This window comes from Perissodus microlepis, chromosome 6 (assembly GCF_051167445.1).
Source record: "Perissodus microlepis isolate ML-2025 ecotype Zambia chromosome 6, ASM5116744v1, whole genome shotgun sequence".
NCBI lineage: Eukaryota > Metazoa > Chordata > Actinopteri > Cichliformes > Cichlidae > Perissodus > Perissodus microlepis.
In genome coordinates, this window is record NC_140466.1 from 10866822 (window position 1) to 10886826 (window position 20005).

A 20005-nucleotide genomic window follows, 5' to 3' on the forward strand; every position below is an offset into this window, starting at 1 on the left:
GCACGGCGGTCTGCGAAATGTTTAGAAGTCCTGCCAGCCCGACCGCGCCGCGCGTGCGTTAAATTCTGACCAACATTTCTAAAAATAGCTCGCGGTTGACGTCACTTGGCCAAACGTGTATCAGTCGCTTGGTGGCGGTGGGAGTGGGGGGCTGAAGAGGGTTTTTTTTTTTCTACCTGCCAATCGTTACTCAGAGCCAATGGACATCTTCACATTCGCCGAGATTCCCACGGTTCGCCCTCATCGAGCCAATGGAGGACGGAAACCAGGAAAAGTGGGCGGGTATGTCGTCGGGAGGAAAATAATCGGTGACGTTCCCCTCACTCGCTTTGTGTAGGGCGGTAGGATGGTGCCGCTCTTGATGGATTGCGAAGAGCCAATCAGTGCCTTCCGTGGGATACCGGCATACATAGGTTGCCAATCCGCGGGCTGGTTGCAGCTGTCAATCAAAAACCGGTTCTGGCTAGTAGGCGGGACGTTCAGTCGACTGTAGTTCCGTCATCTCGCTCGTCTCCGAGGCTACGGGGGGCCAATGTTGATTTGGGTGAATTCCCGTCGTCGTCGGACCCCGCCGAGGTTTAATTTTTAAAAGCTGGGTTTGGTAACAAAAAGTGGCGGCTCTTGGGCTAAGAATATCGCGTCCCCGCCTCTGGTGTCGTTTTTCTTTAGGCTGGGGAGAGGTGGGGAGCCGGGGGGGCTCGTTCGGCGGGGGCTGCAAGGAGGGACAGGCGAAGACTGGATCCTCCGTGTTCAGGCCATCTGCGCCGAGCTCGGCCTTACGGTCCAGTGAAGCCCCAACGACCGAGATACCTCAAAGGTATCCTCCCCGTGGATTTGAACTATATATCGGTTGCCGGTTGCTGATGACTGAGGAGTGAGTGAGCCCGCTTTACCATCTCGTCTCGCCCTGGCACCGCATCAGCAGCTGCCAGGCTATTAAAGACCAAGACCTCGGAGTTAACGCTTGGTGCTTTTGGATTTAGAAAATACCGAACAGACCTAATCGAGATTAGATCGGCTTGAGAAGGCTGCAGGGCGGCCAAAAAGCCACGGATCGCCCGTTGACAGGTTGTCATCATGGGCAACGCGCCCACGGCCAGGAAGGGCAGCGAGATGGAAAGCGGTGGGTACCGTCGCCTGTACGCTACACATAACACATTGCTCTGTTCCAGACTCACGAAATCACCAGAGACGGTGTGACACAGCGGCTATGTTAGCTTCAGTTAACATTCCATGCAGCGGCCTATTTCTGCTGTCTGATTTAAAAAGATCCACTCATCCTGCTCAGTCCTTAAATAAGCCTGTGTCAGGATAGCTTTCAAGAACCCAAATTAGGCAGCTACATTTCAATTAACTAACCTCATAATATAGAGACAGATGAATAGGTGCTCAGTAGTAGTATTCCGCTTTGAACAGAGCTTTTTCTTTGGATTCAGTTGATGCTGCTTTATAATAAAGCAGGTGGTAGTACAGTTTCCATAGCCAAATCACTTCACGAGGTGCAAAACAACCAACAGCTATTGTAAGCTGCAAGAATCTTGGCAACTTCACATCCTCTTGTACTCAAATCTTGGCGAGATCACAACAAGCTATGTGTCAGATATTTCCCAAACGCACAGTGCCTGTTGTCTCTGGAAAGAGATGCTGCTGAAACTGTGGGGGCTATTTTGTTTGGTGAACCCCCTTAAGGTTTGCAGATTGACACTGAGCTAGTCTGATTGTCTGCTGTACTGTAAGTCCAAATATAGAAGGATGAGTGTGCTCATGTCTGGGGTTATACTTTTGTGTTTGTTTTTAAATTCATCATTTTTGAAATAGCAATTTACTAGGAAATGATATGTAAAGGTTTATTTAGTTATGTATGTGTCACAAACTGGAGTAAATCTGAATACTGTGATTGATTTCTTTTTAAGAAAATCAAAGAAACAGTTATTCCAAAAGGCTTAAATGCTTGACATTTAAATCAAGACATCTAAGTATATGGCATAGTTACTTGGTATAAATGCATACTGGTCACTGAGCAGCTGACACTTTTAGTGAAGGTGAGAAGGGAAAGTGTTGATAGTTAATAGGTCAACAAGTGTTTTGAAATGTGTCCTGGGATTTAAGCTTTTAAATGAGTATACTTGTTCATGAGATTTCAAGTTCAGGTATTTTTTTTTGCACTTGAGAATATTCTGCATGTAGTTTTCAGACTATCAGCCATATCTGGACTAATTGCTGTACATTTAGAAAAATCCCAACAGCCTGAATTACCTTACAGACAGATAAGACGATCAGTGTACGTCTCAAAACTTTATACACACTGACAAATCATCCATGTAGCCACTGGGTCTTTGTGAGTAATAGTTTTGAGCAGGTGGTTTTATGATGGATATGAATAAAATTTGATTTAATTAACAATTTTTGTGCTGTTGTGTGCTGTTGACAATTTTTGTGCTGTTGTGTGCTGTTGACTTCAGACAATAAAGTAGGTGTTCTGTTTCTTTATTTTGCTGTTTTTTCACTTTCTGTATACACACAGATGCCCCACTAAAGCCTTTCTTATGTAAACACTGGTGTGTGTTTTTTCCACAGTCAAGGAATTCCTTGCTAAAGCCAAAGAGGACTTCCTCAAAAAGTGGGAGAATCCTGCACAGGTTAGTGTGTGTACTAAGTCTGCCCACTAAGCTTCAGAAATATGATACACAGGATTTATTGTTTGTAATTTAATCCTAACTTTGTTTGCATGTTAGAAAAACAGAATTTTCACTCCCAATTCTGTATGGCCAAAGAAATATATACATTACTTCTGTGTGGGCTGCTGTTTTTGAAAATGCCAATCATAGCTACTGAAATTTCACTTGTTTCATGTCTTTATTGTTTATTTGTTCAGTATTACCAGCTATCACTTTATGCAAATGATAGAAAATGATAATTTTAATATATACAGATGGCGGTATAAATAAATTTGTTTGTAAATAGCATCAGTTTTATTGTTTATTGGCTATTGGTTAGTGATGATGCTACTGTCTGACTGTTTTTAAAATGCAAGTTACTGTTTCAAGTAAACTGTGACATAAAACAACTCCATATGTTTTGTCATATTTAATGCTGCAAATTTAAATTCAGTATACATATTTCATATTGTATGCAGTATGAGTAAGAAAGTTAGAAAATATCTCCAGGGCAATGTCAACTGTATCAACCCTAAAGCTATGTGTGTGGGGTTTTTTTTTTTATTCACTTGTTTTAGATCACCTAATATTCTTCATAGACATTAATTAAACCATTAAATATACATAAATCTGTATCAACATTGTTTTAATTTATACTGTATATAATTTTCTCCGTATGTTTTGGGACACTGGTTTATTATTTTTGTATTTATTTAAGCTTATTGAAGTTAAATGATGAATGTGAGGTTAAAAAATATACTGAATTTTTATTCAATTTTATTTATTATTTTCAGATTGTCAAATGGACAAATTAACACAATGATAAAAAGGGCCCATTACAATACTGTAATACTGAGCAAAGCTCACCAGTACTGCATTTTTTTAAATGGATCTCAAGGATAGCTTGTTTCACTTGAAATGAGAGCTCTTTCAAACACATGTTGTGGGTTCATAGCTCCCAAATGCATGTACCACACTTGAAATCATCTCCAAAACTTTATTTTTTTTAATATGCTTAGGAAGAAGTAATGAAGAAACAACCCACAGCTGTCAGTGAAACAGGTTATGTAGCAATGATCCAATTACACTTGAGCAGCTCAAATTATGGCACTGGGTATAAAAATTGCAGTGAAGGCAATATTTTTGTTTTGACTTTTGAGATAAAGCTGAATATCTAAGCCTAAACCAATATTTATCACATATGTATGCAAAAACGTCTATGGCAGTATCTAAAAATATATGAGTGGTAGGCATGATTTGATTCTATGTAGGAAAACATCAATTATTTATGATAAATAAGTTTCTGGGACCATCTGAGCCTGAGAAACAGTTCAGGTACCACAAACATGAGTAAAAGTTTTTTCTTTATTGTTCTTCAAATTTACATTGTATCCTGTATGCACATGTGTATTACTTTCTATTAAGAAATTATAAACCATACATACCAAATATATTAATTTATATATATTATCTATTGCATATTTGTTTATGACGTGCAAAGAATATATACCATGAAAATACAAGAATTAGTGGTAAATGTGAGCACACGAGTAGCTGAAAATAAAAACTCGCTACCAGCAACATGACCCTAAATATCCCATTTTCACAAAAATCAGCTAACCGTTTTTGTTTTGTCTGTTCAGAACACTGCTTGCCTGGAGCAGTTTGAGAGGTTGAAAACCCTGGGCACGGGCTCATTTGGTCGTGTTATGCTGGTGAAGCACAGAGAAACGGGACAACATTATGCGATGAAGATCCTCAACAAGCAGAAGGTCAGTCTGGGTCAGGGGTCACCAGAATCACAGAGGGATTGGGGTGTTTAAATGCGCTCCCATCCATTTTTTAGTTAGTCTTCCCACAGAAAACAGAAATGTAATTGATGTGAATACTGCACTCAGAAGATTTTATTCTTTTATGCATTTTGTTAAAGGCCCTTCAAATACAGGTGAAATTATTATCTGAACCCACTTGTGCTGAAAGCAGGGATTAGTTACACTGACAGAGCGGAGGTTGTCTTTACGTGGATAACACCAGAGTAATTTTAATATTCAGTTAAAATAAATCTTTGACTTAATCTGTGAATAAGATGATAATTAATCCACAATATAATTATATTATGGCTTAATTATCATCTTATTGATAAAACACTGAGATTGGGATTTTAGCAAGATCAAAATCAGAATGAATATCTATATCTATCTATGTGTCATGCTGTATTAAAGTACTGGCAAAATAATTTTTGCATCAGTAGGGACATGAAGGTAATCCATGAATTTACAGTCTTCTGCAAGTACTACTGACAGAACACATGCCTGAGAGAGTGAGAGTGAATGTACATGAACACGATGGTGTTGTTTTGCTATGGCTGTTTTCACAAAAAAGTCTATGTTGCACTTGTTTCAGGGAGGTGGGCATTATACTTTTATTTATTTATTTATTTATTGCCTCTGCATACATAGCACCATATTGTTGTACTGAAAATTAACTTTAATAAACAATTTAGATGGAGTTTTTGGTCCACAGGGTCATCTCCCAGGGTAAACCCAATACTTTCACAGAAGCTAAACTACCATCGCATCTATCTAAGACAGACCAAATCACTTCAAGGACATAGGGTCCCCAAACCATTTTAAAAATAGCCTCTGGCCCCACACAAGCCATTTTTGCATATGCAAATAGGGCAATGCGATGAAATAACTCCCTCAGTTTTCAGAGAACTGGGGTTACCCTGGTAAACAAACATTGCCTTTTAAGCTTTACTTGGTATCGCACTATTGGAAATGTAGCTCACTCCCAAATTGCATGCTCTCCTGCCAATAGCACCTCGAAGGCCGACACCTCACACCAACCCCAACGTTCAGCTAGCAGGCCTCATTAAGGCCTGAGCATGCAAGTGAGGACGCAGTTACATCAGAACAGTACAAATTAAAAAATGTGTGGGATGCCCAACTAGCAATAACAAAGATGTAATCCACAGAAACACCCTTAACAAGGCCCCACAAGAAAGCCATTTCTCTGGTAGAATGTGGATGCTGGTGAATGCTGGTTGCACTGGTAATCATGCCATCACTATAGCCTCCACCGTCTAGTGTCACAGCCCTAATGAAAAGCTAAGCTAGATTCCCTAAACCTCGGCACAAAGGCAGGGGAAGGGACTGCAAACAGGAACTATGGCAAGATACCAAAAAATCCCTGAAGGCCTAAACTTGCCTTTGTGCCTCAGTTTAGGGTAATTGCCATCAGCTCTTGCTAATTTATATGAGTCTCTGGGGCCAGGTACCACTGACAGCCCTCCCCTCAAAAACAGCCTTCTAACCTTTCAATCAAGCATCTGTTTCCTCATAACCACGATACATAAGAGGACACTGGTTATGAACAATTTTGGGTCACTCCAGTGAGACATAGCTACCAGATATTTAGAGAAATTGTGACTGGGACTCAGATGACATCTCATATCCATCTGCAGAGAGGACACCTCCTGGGACACTGGCTATTACATGCTTGCATATCATATATATAAGCGTGACCTTATGGGGAAGATGGAAAATGGCCACAATGCCTGGATAGGAGGGAAAATGACATCCTCCTCATCGTCATCATTATCATCAGAAGATACTTTTTAACTCATCCTCATCTTCTTCCTCCTTGGAGTTGAGGAGCTGATTAAAAAAGGAGTAAGTTCAGCCTTGGGGTCTTTGATCATATCCCCCCAGCAAGTGCAACCTGAGCTGGGTATGTTGCTCAGCTTCGCTGCAGTGTCAGAAAGACAGGGATCGGCTTTTGAGGCCCTGGGCACTTGCAAATGCGACTCCAGGATTCTGTCTGCCCATGTGACGCCTTTGCATGTTTGACACCCACATAAGTGATTCAGAGGGGTTTGGGGGGGGGGGGGTCCCTGAGATATTCAACCAGCAAAAGCAACGTCCCTAACCTTGCTACCACTACCATTTCCCTGAGAGAATGCAGTGGCACCCATAGGCACCAAAATATATTGACGTAATTAAAATATAATTAAATAAAATATTTATGTTAGTAATCCTGAAACCAGAAACGTTCAGGGAATACCTTTCACAACTGGATCTGTACACTGTTAAGTGGATAACCTTGGTCCAGGATCACTGGTTAAGCTCTAATGATCTTCACAGGGAAGAAAGCAAGAATGCCTGGTGTGGGGCCGGGGCCTATTATAAAGGGGGTCGGGCAAGCCTGTGTCCTTGAAGTGATTGGTCTGTTACAGATGGAAGTGGTGGAAATGGAGTATCTGTGATTGGTCTCGCCAGAGAGGCCCAAGTGGCATACCAAGTGAGGTTTAAAAGAGAATACTATTTTAACCAGGTGCTGCCACCTTTCCGATGCAGCCTTGTTGTAACTGGTGATGTAGAATATGTTCATAAGTCTTCCCAGCCAAAAATCTGCCACAAACTGTTGTTTCCTGTTGAATTTTACACTATCCGCCTTGCAACCTCCTTTCATCTAAACTACTTCTAACTCTAAGCTGATTTCCCATGAAACCCCAACACGTTTCATAGTTATTTTAAAGTTCAAAGACATGGCACAATAGCACACTGGCCTATAGTCTTAATTATGGAGGGAAATCTTGAGAATACGGACTTCAGGTTGTTTTCGTAAATGCCACAGATGTCTTGCTGTACCTGGAGTTTCTGTTTGTTAAAGTTACACAATTTTGGAGACAGTAATACTACTGTCTTTTCATAAAGAAGTAATGTAATAAGTAAGAGTCTTTTTATCATTTGGTGAGCAGCTGAGATATGATTTTGAATGTCAGCAGGAGGGTACAGTGAAAGAAGTTTGTTGGAGGTGTGCAGTCTTTTGCCTGCAGCGCTTACAGCTCACTCTGGCTGTTGCTTCTTGTTCCATTACTTTCTGCAGTATCTCAAACTGATCTGCTGTCAAAGAAATATGTCAGTTATATTGTTTTGTTGATCCATTTTTAATGAATGATAACAGTAAAAAACACAATGCATTTCCAGCTGATACTTCATAATAAAAGCAAACTCATTTTTCAAAAGTTAAATGGTTTTAATGGGAAGATGCAGCAGTAGGAAATGTTCGGTTTGCATTATCAGTAACTTAATACAGCATTTTTTCCAGTAATGGTGCCACAGACACCCATGTTATAATCCTCCAATTGCAAAAACACTCAAATATTGTGATGATTGGGCCATAGGCAGCATCATATTACTTCAACCTGTGAGAGATGTCTTAACAGATATGTATTTAAATGAAAATTGCTAGTTTCATATTTGCCTTAAATTTCACACTCTTGTCTTACTGGGTAAAATGTCTCTCTCTCGCTCTCTCTCTCCTTCTTCTTTCTGTCTCTCTCTGCCTTTCAGGTGGTCAAGCTCAAGCAGATAGAGCACACTCTAAATGAGAAGAGGATTCTTCAGGCTGTCAGCTTCCCTTTTCTGGTGCGGTTAGAGTACTCATTCAAGGTACGGATTATTTTAGGTGTGTGAGAGCACACATGCCTGTGGTTGTTTGATGACAGCGAGTGACTGCTTAATTTCTCACACAATTAAAATAACATTAAAAGAACTCTTTAGCAAAGTTTCGCTTATTAATTCATTGCAAAGCCACAGACAAATGTTATGATCCATTCGAAGCTGTTTCTTAGCTGCCTGATTAATATATATCCATCTTTGTGCTGGTCTCAACCAACTCCTGAAGTTACTAACTTGCCACTAAATACTATTTTCAACTGCTAGTTGTTACTTTGGTCACTGCTGGCAATGGTCAGTGCTTTATTTAACATGTGTTATGCATACCTGTACTTAAAATGATTCTGAAACAATAATAAGCAGAAAACGGCTAAAATTTGTTACAGATCCAATGATGGTTTGGTTACTACAAACGACAACTCACGGACAAATTAGTTAATTCAAAAAATAATTTGCTTTATTTATTCAAACTATGAACTAAGTGGTCACATTAAGTCTGCATGTTTTTAAAGACCTCTTGGAAGTGTTTACAAGTAGATGGCCAGCAGATGAGAAGCCTATTTGTAATATTTTTGAAAATTGAGCACCAACTCTGATTGTTTTAATGATTAAAATTAAATAATTTATAGTGCATTAATCTTTCAGTCTACTACCCCTTCCATCACCACTGTCAGTCCTGTTGAGTTGTATGTAAGTACATGGTGAAGTTGGCTTTAGATGTCACATGAGCGTGTGACATGGACGTGCACAGACTAATCCTGCTGATGGCTATACTCCAATTAATGCCTTATTCAGGTTAAGCTGTTTAGATGCACCTGGAAAGCCAGGGATTGACTATCCTAGACACCTTAAATAAACCTATTAACAGAATATTCCGGTCCACGTGTGTTGTCCTACACACAGGAGGAAGAGTCAACAAGAACAAAACATACGCAGTGTGATTTGTGTTAGTCGGTTACACTACTTATATCTTGCAAAACTGTGATATAAACAACACACAATATACAAACCAGGCCTTCAGTAACGTTCCTGGGTTAAAGCATTTTATTATTTATATGGCAATACTATAAATAATAGTCAGTTAATGCTAACTAGCAAAATACCAGCTAGATTAAACAATTTGGTAACTGGTGAAATTGCTCTTCTCTTTTTTAGCTCACGTAATTGAGTTGTAACTGCTGTATATGTGTGTACCTGAAGTGCATCCATATATGGGCATGCGTTTGTGTGTTTGTGTGAGTGCCACTAACCTTCGTCCTCCTTTCCGCAGGACAACACTAACCTCTACATGGTGATGGAGTATGTGCCAGGTGGCGAGATGTTTTCCCATCTACGGAGAATTGGCAGATTTAGGTCAGTGTTTGAATAAAGTTTATATCCAGAAGCATTTTGTGGATTGCTACAAGAGTAAACAGTGGACTTTGAAAGCATTTCTGTTATCTTGTATTCTACATAGGCACAAAGCACAACAACTCTAGAAAAGTTTGGATACTGTGTCGCAAAATAAGATTTAAAAGCCTTTTTTCCCCCAGAAGAATTATTATACTATCCATGTCTAGAGTTACATGACATTATAACTTAATTAACAGCTTAGTCCAAAGTTGCAAGATGATCTGGCTTATCCTAAAGCAGCAAACAAATGTCATGCTATTTCAGATTATAGTATAATGTAGAGTATTGCTTGCCTACATCTTTTCCACGTATTAATTCCCATTCAGTATTCTTTCTTCTATCATGTCTCCTAACCTACAGCAGTATTTCCAGCTCTTCTCATCTCTATGCTAGACTCAAGTCATCTCTACTGTTCGATCACCAAACAGATCCCCTTTTGTCTCGTTGTGTTTATGTGCAGTGAGCCTCACGCTCGGTTTTACGCTGCTCAAATCGTTCTGACCTTTGAGTATCTCCATGCTTTGGACCTGATCTACAGAGACCTGAAACCTGAAAACCTGCTCATAGACCAACAGGGCTACATACAGGTAACAAACTTACTGTTAATTATTTATCCTTCACAGACCCTGCTGATGCATTTGTGTTCCATATTTATTATGTCTGCAACTGACAGTAATTTTTTTTAGCACACATTAATCCATCTGTTTTATTCCATTTATCTAACATCTTTTTACTTAAATATTTTAAAACTATCATCACAGTAAGAGTTTTCTAGAGCTCAAAATTAGAATATTTTATGCCACGTACAGCTCAACAGATATGAGGACATTTATTTTCAGTGTGAGATTTGTTAACCTTACAAAGGTGTTCTTCACTCTGGAATCGTCTCTGTGTGCTGGTGTACCACCCTCTAGTGGCGAACTGTTGCATAACAGCTGGTGACAATTTCCCTTGATGCGGCTGTTTTTAGTGCCTCTCTTTCTTGCTGCCTTTCATGTGGTGTTATTTAGCCTATTTGAATTTTCTTTCTTTTTCTTTTTCTTTTTTTTCTTGTTTGTTTTTTTTATTATTCTTTTTTTTTTTTTACTCACTGTCGTTGTCATTGTTCTTTGTCCCCTTTTAGGTTACAGATTTTGGCTTTGCCAAACGTGTGAAGGGCCGGACCTGGACACTGTGTGGCACCCCAGAATATCTGGCTCCAGAGATCATTCTCAGCAAGGTGCGCTTGGCAGCCAGCTGAACTAACTTTAAGCTTGGGGTAGAGGCTTCTTCGTTTTTTAAGGCTAGGATTATATTCACTTGTGGATAGCTGTAGGTACCTCATAGGAAAGATTGTTTCTATTATACATTTTTCCGGTTTGCTTGGAGTCCAACTGGAAGACAAATGCATAACTGTTGGTTTTTCTGTCAGGACAAGTCCTAAAAATTCCGTGAAAATATGTGAAGGTCCAATAGCTTACTTTGCTTACTTGCAAACTATAATACCAGCGTTACACCCCTGTGAATTTAAAGCTGATCACACGAATAATCTGCAGTAATATACAGTCATATAAATAATCCTAGCAGGACATGTTTTAGCAGTACTTTTGACAAGCAAATTGCGGTTCACTCTACATGTGCATATACGCTTTAAGATACTGGGAGCATTGTGACACAAAAACATGCCCATCTGTCTGTATCAGTCCCACCCCAGATGCTCTATGAATGTGTGTGCACACAGATGAGAAGTTGTGTACTCCTGAGTAGAGAACACACAGTTCTCTTCAGTGTTTGACATATGTTAGCAAAACACTGGTGACAAAACTCATTAAGAATATTGTTGTTTGCACAGACTGGCAGCATCCTCATTAGGTGCCAGGCTTTGGGAAGCTTACGTGCCAGCAACTTTAAAATTGTGCAATAAGCATTAAAATAACATTTGAAGTGCTGCAGTTTGTATATAGAGACATTTATGGGCTTTGTAACCCTGGTGGGTTGTGATCTATAGACTCTGTGAGTGACAAGCAGGTTCAAGTTTCTCTTTCTTAAACGCCAAAATGATGGGAGAGTATTTTCACTGTGCTCTCTGTAGCTCAGGTCACTGGAAGACTGCCACATTCACATTCCTCATTTTTTTCCCCAACAGTTGAAGGTAGGATCAAAAATTGCTGTCAGAGATGGGTGGAGGCGTTAAATAAGCAACTTTTAAATGTTACACAAATAATTATATAAAGTAGTTCATCCAAATGGTGTTGAATGGTAGTGCCCAATATTATAAACAATACTAAATAATGTGGCTAAACTTTTAATTCAAATAAATCCAAACTATAATGTAAGTGAGGTTTCCGCTAAATGACTGAACTACTAGATCTTTATAAAATCGGGAACCCAAGTCTCCTCTTACAAATATATGTTTACAATCAGACAGGAAAAGTCATTAAAGCAATTATTAAATCCAGTGTATATAATAAAATGTACCACAAGTCACCAAATTTAGTCTTAACAGACAAGCTTTTTGTCTCAAAGGCATCCCATTATTAAAATGGAGCTATTCTCTTTATTTCGTGCTCTGTATTTTTTTTTTTTTTATTTTATTATCGTAGTTTTGCATGATTCACAGTTCGAGGTAATCATTTGTCTTATTCTGGGACTTGGTGCAGCCCCTCAGTTCCTCCACTGTGACTGAAACAAGTTTTCACTCCTCTCCCTTTGAGGCCACCCTCGCTTTAAGTCAACTCACAAATGAATGATTTGAATAGCAGGTGGGTGGGGCTTATGTGCTCAGGCAAAAGCTGTGTATCTGAGATGACCATATTAACTCTTGGGGTCTTTGTCATCATGCAGATCCACAAGCTTAAACAGAGTGCCAGAAACTGGGTGTTGGAAGCTGTCTGAAGCCTTATTATTTTAAAAGTTTGGCTATGCTTAATGTGAGCGTCGAACATTGTACCAGTACATATCTGCACTTTGCATTAGGAAAACATATGGAGTGTAAGATATCTTGGAAAGCTAATATGTAGTTAGATTGGAATAAGGATTGAATGAAATTGAATCTCTGAGACCATGTATATAGGAATTCATTTGGGACCTCGAGTGTAGTGTGAGTGGACCTTTTAAAGGTTTGGTCCAAGTACTCCAACCATGTGTACTAACTATGATACAGACACGTGTAGACACAAGCTGTCCAGTAACTGACAGTAACTAAGGCTAACAGGTTGTGAATGCATCCTTACTGTGTAAGGATGCATCCTTTATATAACACTTTATAATCTGGAGATACTGAGTTGACAATTAATTATGTGGAATAAAACAAGCCACTTTATTGATTTGTAATTTTACTGTAAATAACAGACTATCAAGATAGTTCATTATTTATTTTCAGTGGGGTTTTTTTTTTGTCTGGGGAATTGGTGCATTTGTTGATATTACCTGTGTACACAATTCATTACAGACATATGATGAAATATATATACATTTACTGCGTCATTTTATATTTTATCTTAAATTAACTTAATGTTTTTTCTTTCTTCTTCCGTTACTCCATCCTTGTCATGCCCCCGCTACATCCACCAGGGGTATAACAAAGCAGTAGACTGGTGGGCATTGGGTGTACTCGTCTATGAGATGGCAGCAGGGTACCCGCCTTTCTTTGCTGATCAGCCCATTCAGATCTATGAAAAGATTGTTTCAGGGAAGGTGAGTTTGACTGTCTGATTAGCATTTTGTGCTAATATTTAATGCTTTACACAAGAGAACATGACTCATGATGTGATATTAGGTTGTTTTTTTTGTTGTAAAAATGTATTTTAGTTTACTTTGTATTTAAATTTCAGTTTTAGGTTAATCCTGAAAGAGTTTTGGGCAATGTTTTTTTCTTTTTTTTGTGGTAGAGTGGGTATGGTATAGTTTCAAAAAATGTGTTTTTACCACAGAAACACAGACCAAGTAGAAGCATCTGTTTTGATCTGTTCAGCCATGTTTTTCCTTTGTTGGTCTCTGAAAATACTCTGTGGTTTGCATTGTATTTGTTCCACACACATTGTTGTTTCCAGATGTGTAAAAAGCATAATTTTTTTACGCCATCATATTAGAGAACGTGGCAGTTAGAGCCTTGATCCAGCATAATAAATCTGATCAGGGAGAATGTAAGAGGAGCATATTTCCTTTATTTATTTCTTGTATATTTATAAGGGGAGTATTGTGATCATTTCCAGTTCCATAATTTTATATTTGGACTTTAATAGAGTTGTGTTGCATGATTCAGATTCCAAAATAATCCTTACGTATTTTATAACAACCCTTGATACAGCACCTCAGTTCATCGACTGTCTGAACTAAGCTATTTTGGCTCTGCCTCCTTTGAAGCCACCCTCTCTTTAATTCATCTTTCCTCTGATTGGCTGTCCACCTCACACAAAGAATTTGAATAGCACCGTGTTCACTGTACCTGAGGTAACCATACTGAGACTATCTGCTATCTTTTGACATCATGCAGATCCAAAGTTATGTTCGCTTGTATATGAGTATTTTAGTAAACTTAACTTTCACTGTGTGGCAGTTTGAAGCACTGAAAACAGCTTTTGAAAAATACCTTTGAGGGTGAAAATTTTTTAAATCTATATATCTGCATTTATGTGTGGACAAGGAACATTTAGGTTTTTCTCTCGCAACATGAAAGCTGTGCACCTTTATCTCTCCCTATCTTTTTTTATGTCAGACTGTGTGCCATGTTATTGTTTGTGGGCTTTTTATTGGCCAACATTTCTTTATGGTTGGGTTATATCACCATCTGTTGCTTTAGCATGAAATTGACAGTGTCTAAGATTTTTTTTGCATTTAAATGTGGATGGAAATCAACTTAGATTAAAAAAAGTACCTGTGTATGTGTGGATGTAGCCCAAACGTGGAAAAAATATTTGAAACTGGGTGGTAAGAGCACTCTGAGCCTTCCCAGCAATTTCCCACCAAGGTCAGACCGTCCAATGGTCAGAGAGATTGCAAAGAACCAACAAGCTACATCTCAGACTCTATAGGTTTAAGTTAACATCTTAAAAATTCATGACATTAAAAATAGAAAAAGACTGAGCAAGTATGACTTTTTTGGAAGAGTTGCCAGAGAAAGCCACTTCTTTCTAAAAAGAACAAAGCAGCACAGCTTAGGTTTACAAAACTTCATCTGAATAAGACTTCTGGGACCCTCATTTACTAATATGTGCATGGAAACATTGGTATACTGCACAAAGAAATGAGGAAAATCAATGTCAGATTTATGACAGGTGCACACTGACCAATTTTTCTTACCACCATGCATATGTTAATAAATCAGCCTCATTCTTAATCATCTGCTTCGGGGTGAAACATAACTCGGGTGCTGAATAATGTTTAGCCTGAGCTAGTCACTGTGGATCAGTTGATATGAAAAAGACAAACTACAGGAAAAAGAAGAAATTAGGTGGAGGACATGGACCACATGATCTGTCAAACCCAGATAAGAAACGCACGGCAATAAAAACAAACAAAACAAAAATACGCCTCAAAATTCTCCATCATCTGTGGTATAGTGTCAAAAAAGAGAATATTAGAAGATAAGTTATGACATCAGACAATGATTGAAGTTATGTTTACATATGTTTTATTTTGAGTTTTTTATTTATTTATTTATTTAATTGTAATTCTGAGTATTTGGGGCCTTACGGTCAAGTGTAAATGATGACTGAAAAATAATAATAATAATAATGATAAGTAGCAGTGGTATAGTAGAAGTATTAATACTCATTTTAAAGACCTATGTCATGCCCTCATTTGTTCATGCACACAGTCTGAAGGACTTCTAATTATGTAAAATACAAACCTACGAAAACATTGATAAATCTGTGCGTGAAATGTTGTTGTGAGTACAGACTGTTAGACACATAAGAACAAAGCGGACAAGTTTGGCCATACATGCACAGCTCCACGTTTGGAGAAAACCAGACACAGCATAATAGCACGTACACCTCAAACCATCAATCAACTCTGTGGAGGGGTGATGTGTTTTGTTTTTCTGTTATTGTGTGCTTATTCTAGAGTCAAATGTGATACCATTTTTCCGACAAAGGAAGCTTGGTTGACCAACGAGAAAGTCATCTCACACACACGAGCAAATCTAAAACAGAAGGTTCAAGGTGTTGCAACGGCCTAGTCAAAGTCCATACTTAAACCTGATTGAATTACTGTAGCTGGAACTCGAGAGCTGTGCACAAATACACGCCAGCAAGCCTCAATGAACTGAAGCAACCGTTGTAAAGAAGAGTGGGCTAAAAATCCTCCACAACAATGTGAGAAGTCTGGGAAGTCTCTCTCAAGACAATTACTGGAAGTTATTGCTGGAAAAGGTGCTTCTACAAGCTACTGATTCATAGGATGTACTTAGTGTTTCCCAGAACTACATAGAGCCATGTCATTGTATTATAAGAATCTACCAGTGCTTCACTATAGAAGATAACGAACCCGAGAGCCTAAATCTCATCACTACATGAAGTTATCACTGGTTCATTCCTCATTTTGTGCTCTGCCCTTAGGTTCGTTTCCCGTCTCACTTCAGTTCAGACCTGAAAGACCTCCTAAGGAACCTGTTACAGGTGAGAGCAAATACCGCAGGCATTCAGACGTTTAGGTTACATTTATTTTTCTTTAATGTGACCGTGAGAAAAATATGTTTGTGTTATTTTAAGGTGGATCTCACAAAACGTTATGGAAACCTCAAAAATGGGGTCAATGATATCAAGGGACACAAGTGGTTTGCAACAACTGACTGGATTGCCATTTATCAGAAAAAGGTATGTTTTGGTGAGTGTACTGTGTGGCATGTGAGACTTTTTCTTCCCTTCAGTTTGTTTTATAATAGTTTCCTTTATGTGACTTTAGGTGGAAGCTCCCTTCATCCCCAAGTTCAAAGGACCAGGCGACACCAGCAACTTCGACGACTACGAGGAGGAGGAGATTCGCGTCTCCTTCACTGAGAAATGTGCCAAGGAGTTTGCTGAGTTCTAGAGTTAGAGAGCAAGAGAGGAAGAAAGAAGGAAATAGGGAGAGTCAAAGGTAGGCTGGTCAAGTGGGAGACATAAGGAGAAAGTACTGTCTCCTGTCCAATCACAAGCACCAGCTACAAAGAGGAAAAATCGGATAGAGAAGGAAAAAAGAGCAAGGAGACTGATAACCAGCAGTGTTGCCTTTTCTGTTGTGTTTTTGTTGTGTTTTATTTATTATTCTGTCTTATTTATGGATCCCTTTATAATGAAGGTGTGCTTCATGGGTGTTGAGAATCCAACTAATTTGGAGTTGCCTCTACACATTTTCACCCGAGATCTTCCCTTTTCCTTTTCCTTTTTTTAAATCCATCTTTTAGTCATATTCGCACCGCAGCAAAGAGAAATCAGTCTGTCTGTGCTGATCTAGTCCAGTCTCTTAGTCGTTACATGAAGACTAATGAGTTTTGTGCAAGTTTAGGTCTCAGTCTGGACAAAAGTTTCTTAAATTTTAACCGACAACTGGCTAACATGCTCTTTGTTTTTTTAAGCAGGAAGGGCATGTAAGTAGCAGGTTTAATAAGTCTTGCACACATATGTACTTTCACCTTGGATGACTTTACATTTTGCAGTTTTATTTCAATTTTTCCTTCAGAATTTAAACTTTTACCCTTTCATATCATAGACACACGACATAACTTAAGGCTTGATGGGCCAACAAAAAAAACAAAAAAAAAAATGAATGCATTGTGTGTGCAAAATAAATTTCATCGAGAGACAGATGATGTTTTAAGGGGAAAAAAAGTCAGTTACGTTTACTGTGTAACTATCCATCTACCGTTCTTATCATTGTTAGAATTAGTGCATATCTACGGTACTCCATTTTAAATGTTATTAGATACTAGTGGCTCCAATGATATCATGTCACGCTAACAAACAAGGAAATACGAGTAAGGGGATGGAATTAACTCAGTTTTTAAGGGTGTTTTAAAGAAACACTGTAACGTAATGGTATCTCAGGTTTGAACATATCACTTAATAGACATTTTATTAACATACAGCGTTAGGATCAGCAGGTAAATCTGTGATATGGATTTGGGAATTTAAAGTTCTGGTTCAAATTAAGAGAAACAAAAGGGAATATTCAGACTTTTGGTTAGCGTCTTCCACAGTTTGCCCTTCCAGAAGATTTGATTTTGCTAACTGACTCGACAACTTTGTTTTCATGAAAGCACTTCCTGTCTCGGCTCAGAGTTTACGTAATGGCCACAGTGATTCTGCTTACTGAATCAAGCCTTTGGCCCTTGATTACTCCAACTGAAAGAGACCGCCTGAGGCAAACTACCTTGAACTGCTTCCGGCTGGTGGCCTTCAGAGCATTTTGACCAGTCACTGATGGCAGTTTGGATAGTGCGCTTTTATGGTCTTCAATGGAAATATGTATTCATGTTCACCTCATCTTATTACCCATCCCTTTCTTCTAATCACTTGTAAAGTAGGACCACACTCTATGTGACAGTCTTATATGTGACAGCAGCTCTGTTACTGTTTATGTGTTTTAAACATGCACAGTTTTTGTTTCGTTTTGTTTTTTGTGTGTTGGTGATGATGTAAAGATGACTGGCACTCCATTTAACAAGTTAGTGAAAGCTAGAGCTTCTGGCGGTGAATCGAGCTAATACCGAGAAGAGAGAAAAATAATCATAGCGCACGGTATACAACCTGCTGATTTGAAGAATACAACAAATAGCACTTTTGGTATTCAGTGTCTCCTTGGCTCCTGAGCTATGGTCACAGAATATTTCAGCAATGGCCAGAGAGGGTTGTTACTGTAGGATTTGTTCATTCACAATTTATGATATAAAACAAAGTGACACTGATGTTCGTTTCAGACATCAAAATGCCTTCTTTATTGCTGTAATTTAATGTGCCACAATAATGATGGTTTCCTAATTTGATTTATACAGGCGCTTTGGTTTTTCTCCCATCGTTATAAACTGGATAATATAAATTCACATACTTCCCTCGAGTCTGAAACAGTTCAGATAGCAAAAACACACACACACACACACACACACACACACACACACACACACATATATATATATATATATATATATATATATATATATATATATATATATATATATATATATCAAGCATTTTCTCCAGGATACACATTTGTTATGTGTAATGGTTTGTGTCTATCATTTGTAATATGGAACAATAGCCCCCACAGCTAATTGTCCACTTGCCATATTTACTTATTTTTTCTATCAACATTCTTTTCCCACTCTGTGCGTGACCCCAGATTTACAGTATGGTAATTTGTTTAAAAAAAAAGATCAATTTGAGAATGTGCATCACAGAAGCACAGTGTCAGCTGAAGGTCTTAAAGGACCACTCCAGTGATTCAGCTTTACTGTTTAGTAAACTTGCATCAGAGGCTGCGTTATCTTATTAGTGCCTTGCATGGGTCAGGCTCCAAAAAACAAAGTCCTACATCTCCCACATCCTTTAAATTCTGCATAAATGTACAGTTTGTAACGCAGGCTGTTTGTGACTCTACAAGGCCTGTCAGAATTACACGGGTGATGTGGTGTATTTAATTTCCTTTTATTAGTTTATTTAACAGAGAGAAAGAGATATCAACTGAAACAGGAGACACCATTTCAGAATAAATGGACAAGGACAATAATGCTGGGTCACTTTTAAGGCTACTGGATATTGTGCTTGTGTGTGGCATAGTCCCAAAAGTAAAGTTAAATGACCACAAACCAACTGCCACAGTAAACCTGGGGCTTCACAGAGAAATGAGTCACTTACAAGGCAACTAACATGGATCCGACATGTCTCTCCTGTATTAATGTTTCCCCTTCTTTCTCACTGAGGCAGATTAACCAGCTGAAAAACTCCAGATTTTATCAATGAATCTGACGCCAAAATCATAGTGGCAGATAAATGGTGGCAAGAGCTGCAAGCTGTAAGCCTAGTTGTAGTCATCAGCTGGCTTATTGGTTAATTTAAAAACCATTATTATTATTATTAATAATAAACTGTTTACATCACCTGTTGAGGTTTCACATTCGCTGTATTTCCTCCATGTCAGGTTTAATGTTGAATATATCATCATGGACAAAATGTTTGAAGTTATAATACAATATTATTACGTGTCTCCTCGATGTTTTTGCAGTGATACAACTTCCTCTCCATGCAGGCACAATGCTGGTACATACTGTCGCACTTTTTAGGGAAATGAGACCCCAATATAAACCATATTAACCCCCGCCACAGACATACTATACACACACACATACACACACTGCAAAGGGAAGCGTCTAAAGTCACGGAAACGGTGACATAAAAATACGAAGTGTAATATTTTGCAACATGAGTATCATTCCAATAAAGTTTTACTTGTAAAATTCTCCTGAACTCCCGCGTCCTCATTTGGGTGTGGAGCTGAAACGTGAAAGTTGCACGTTTGCCGAAAAGTGAGCGGATGCTG

General features: G+C 38.6%; 1 protein-coding gene across 1 annotated transcript; it reads left to right on the forward strand.

Moving 5' to 3' along the window:
* Positions 1–460: 460 nt before the first annotated feature.
* Positions 461–19925, forward strand: prkacab (protein kinase, cAMP-dependent, catalytic, alpha, genome duplicate b). The gene is made up of 11 exons (XM_084930724.1): positions 461–1123; positions 2578–2639; positions 4301–4429; positions 8015–8113; positions 9390–9472; positions 9972–10098; positions 10635–10730; positions 13064–13186; positions 16051–16110; positions 16204–16308; positions 16397–19925. The coding sequence occupies exons 1-11, from the start codon at positions 1078–1080 to the stop codon at positions 16520–16522; spliced, it is 1056 nt and encodes a 351-aa protein (XP_084786850.1). The 5' UTR covers positions 461–1077; the 3' UTR covers positions 16523–19925.
* The last annotated feature ends 80 nt before the right edge of the window (positions 19926–20005 follow it).

Coding starts and splice junctions, on each gene's coding strand:
- prkacab (XM_084930724.1), top strand. CDS start 1,078: ATGGGCAACGCGCCCACGGCCAGGAAGGGCAGCGAGATGGAAAGCG. Junction 2,640..4,300: donor AGTGGGAGAATCCTGCACAG/GTTAGTGTGTGT, acceptor TTGTCTGTTCAG/AACACTGCTTGCCTGGAGCA. Junction 10,099..10,634: donor ACCAACAGGGCTACATACAG/GTAACAAACTTA, acceptor GTCCCCTTTTAG/GTTACAGATTTTGGCTTTGC.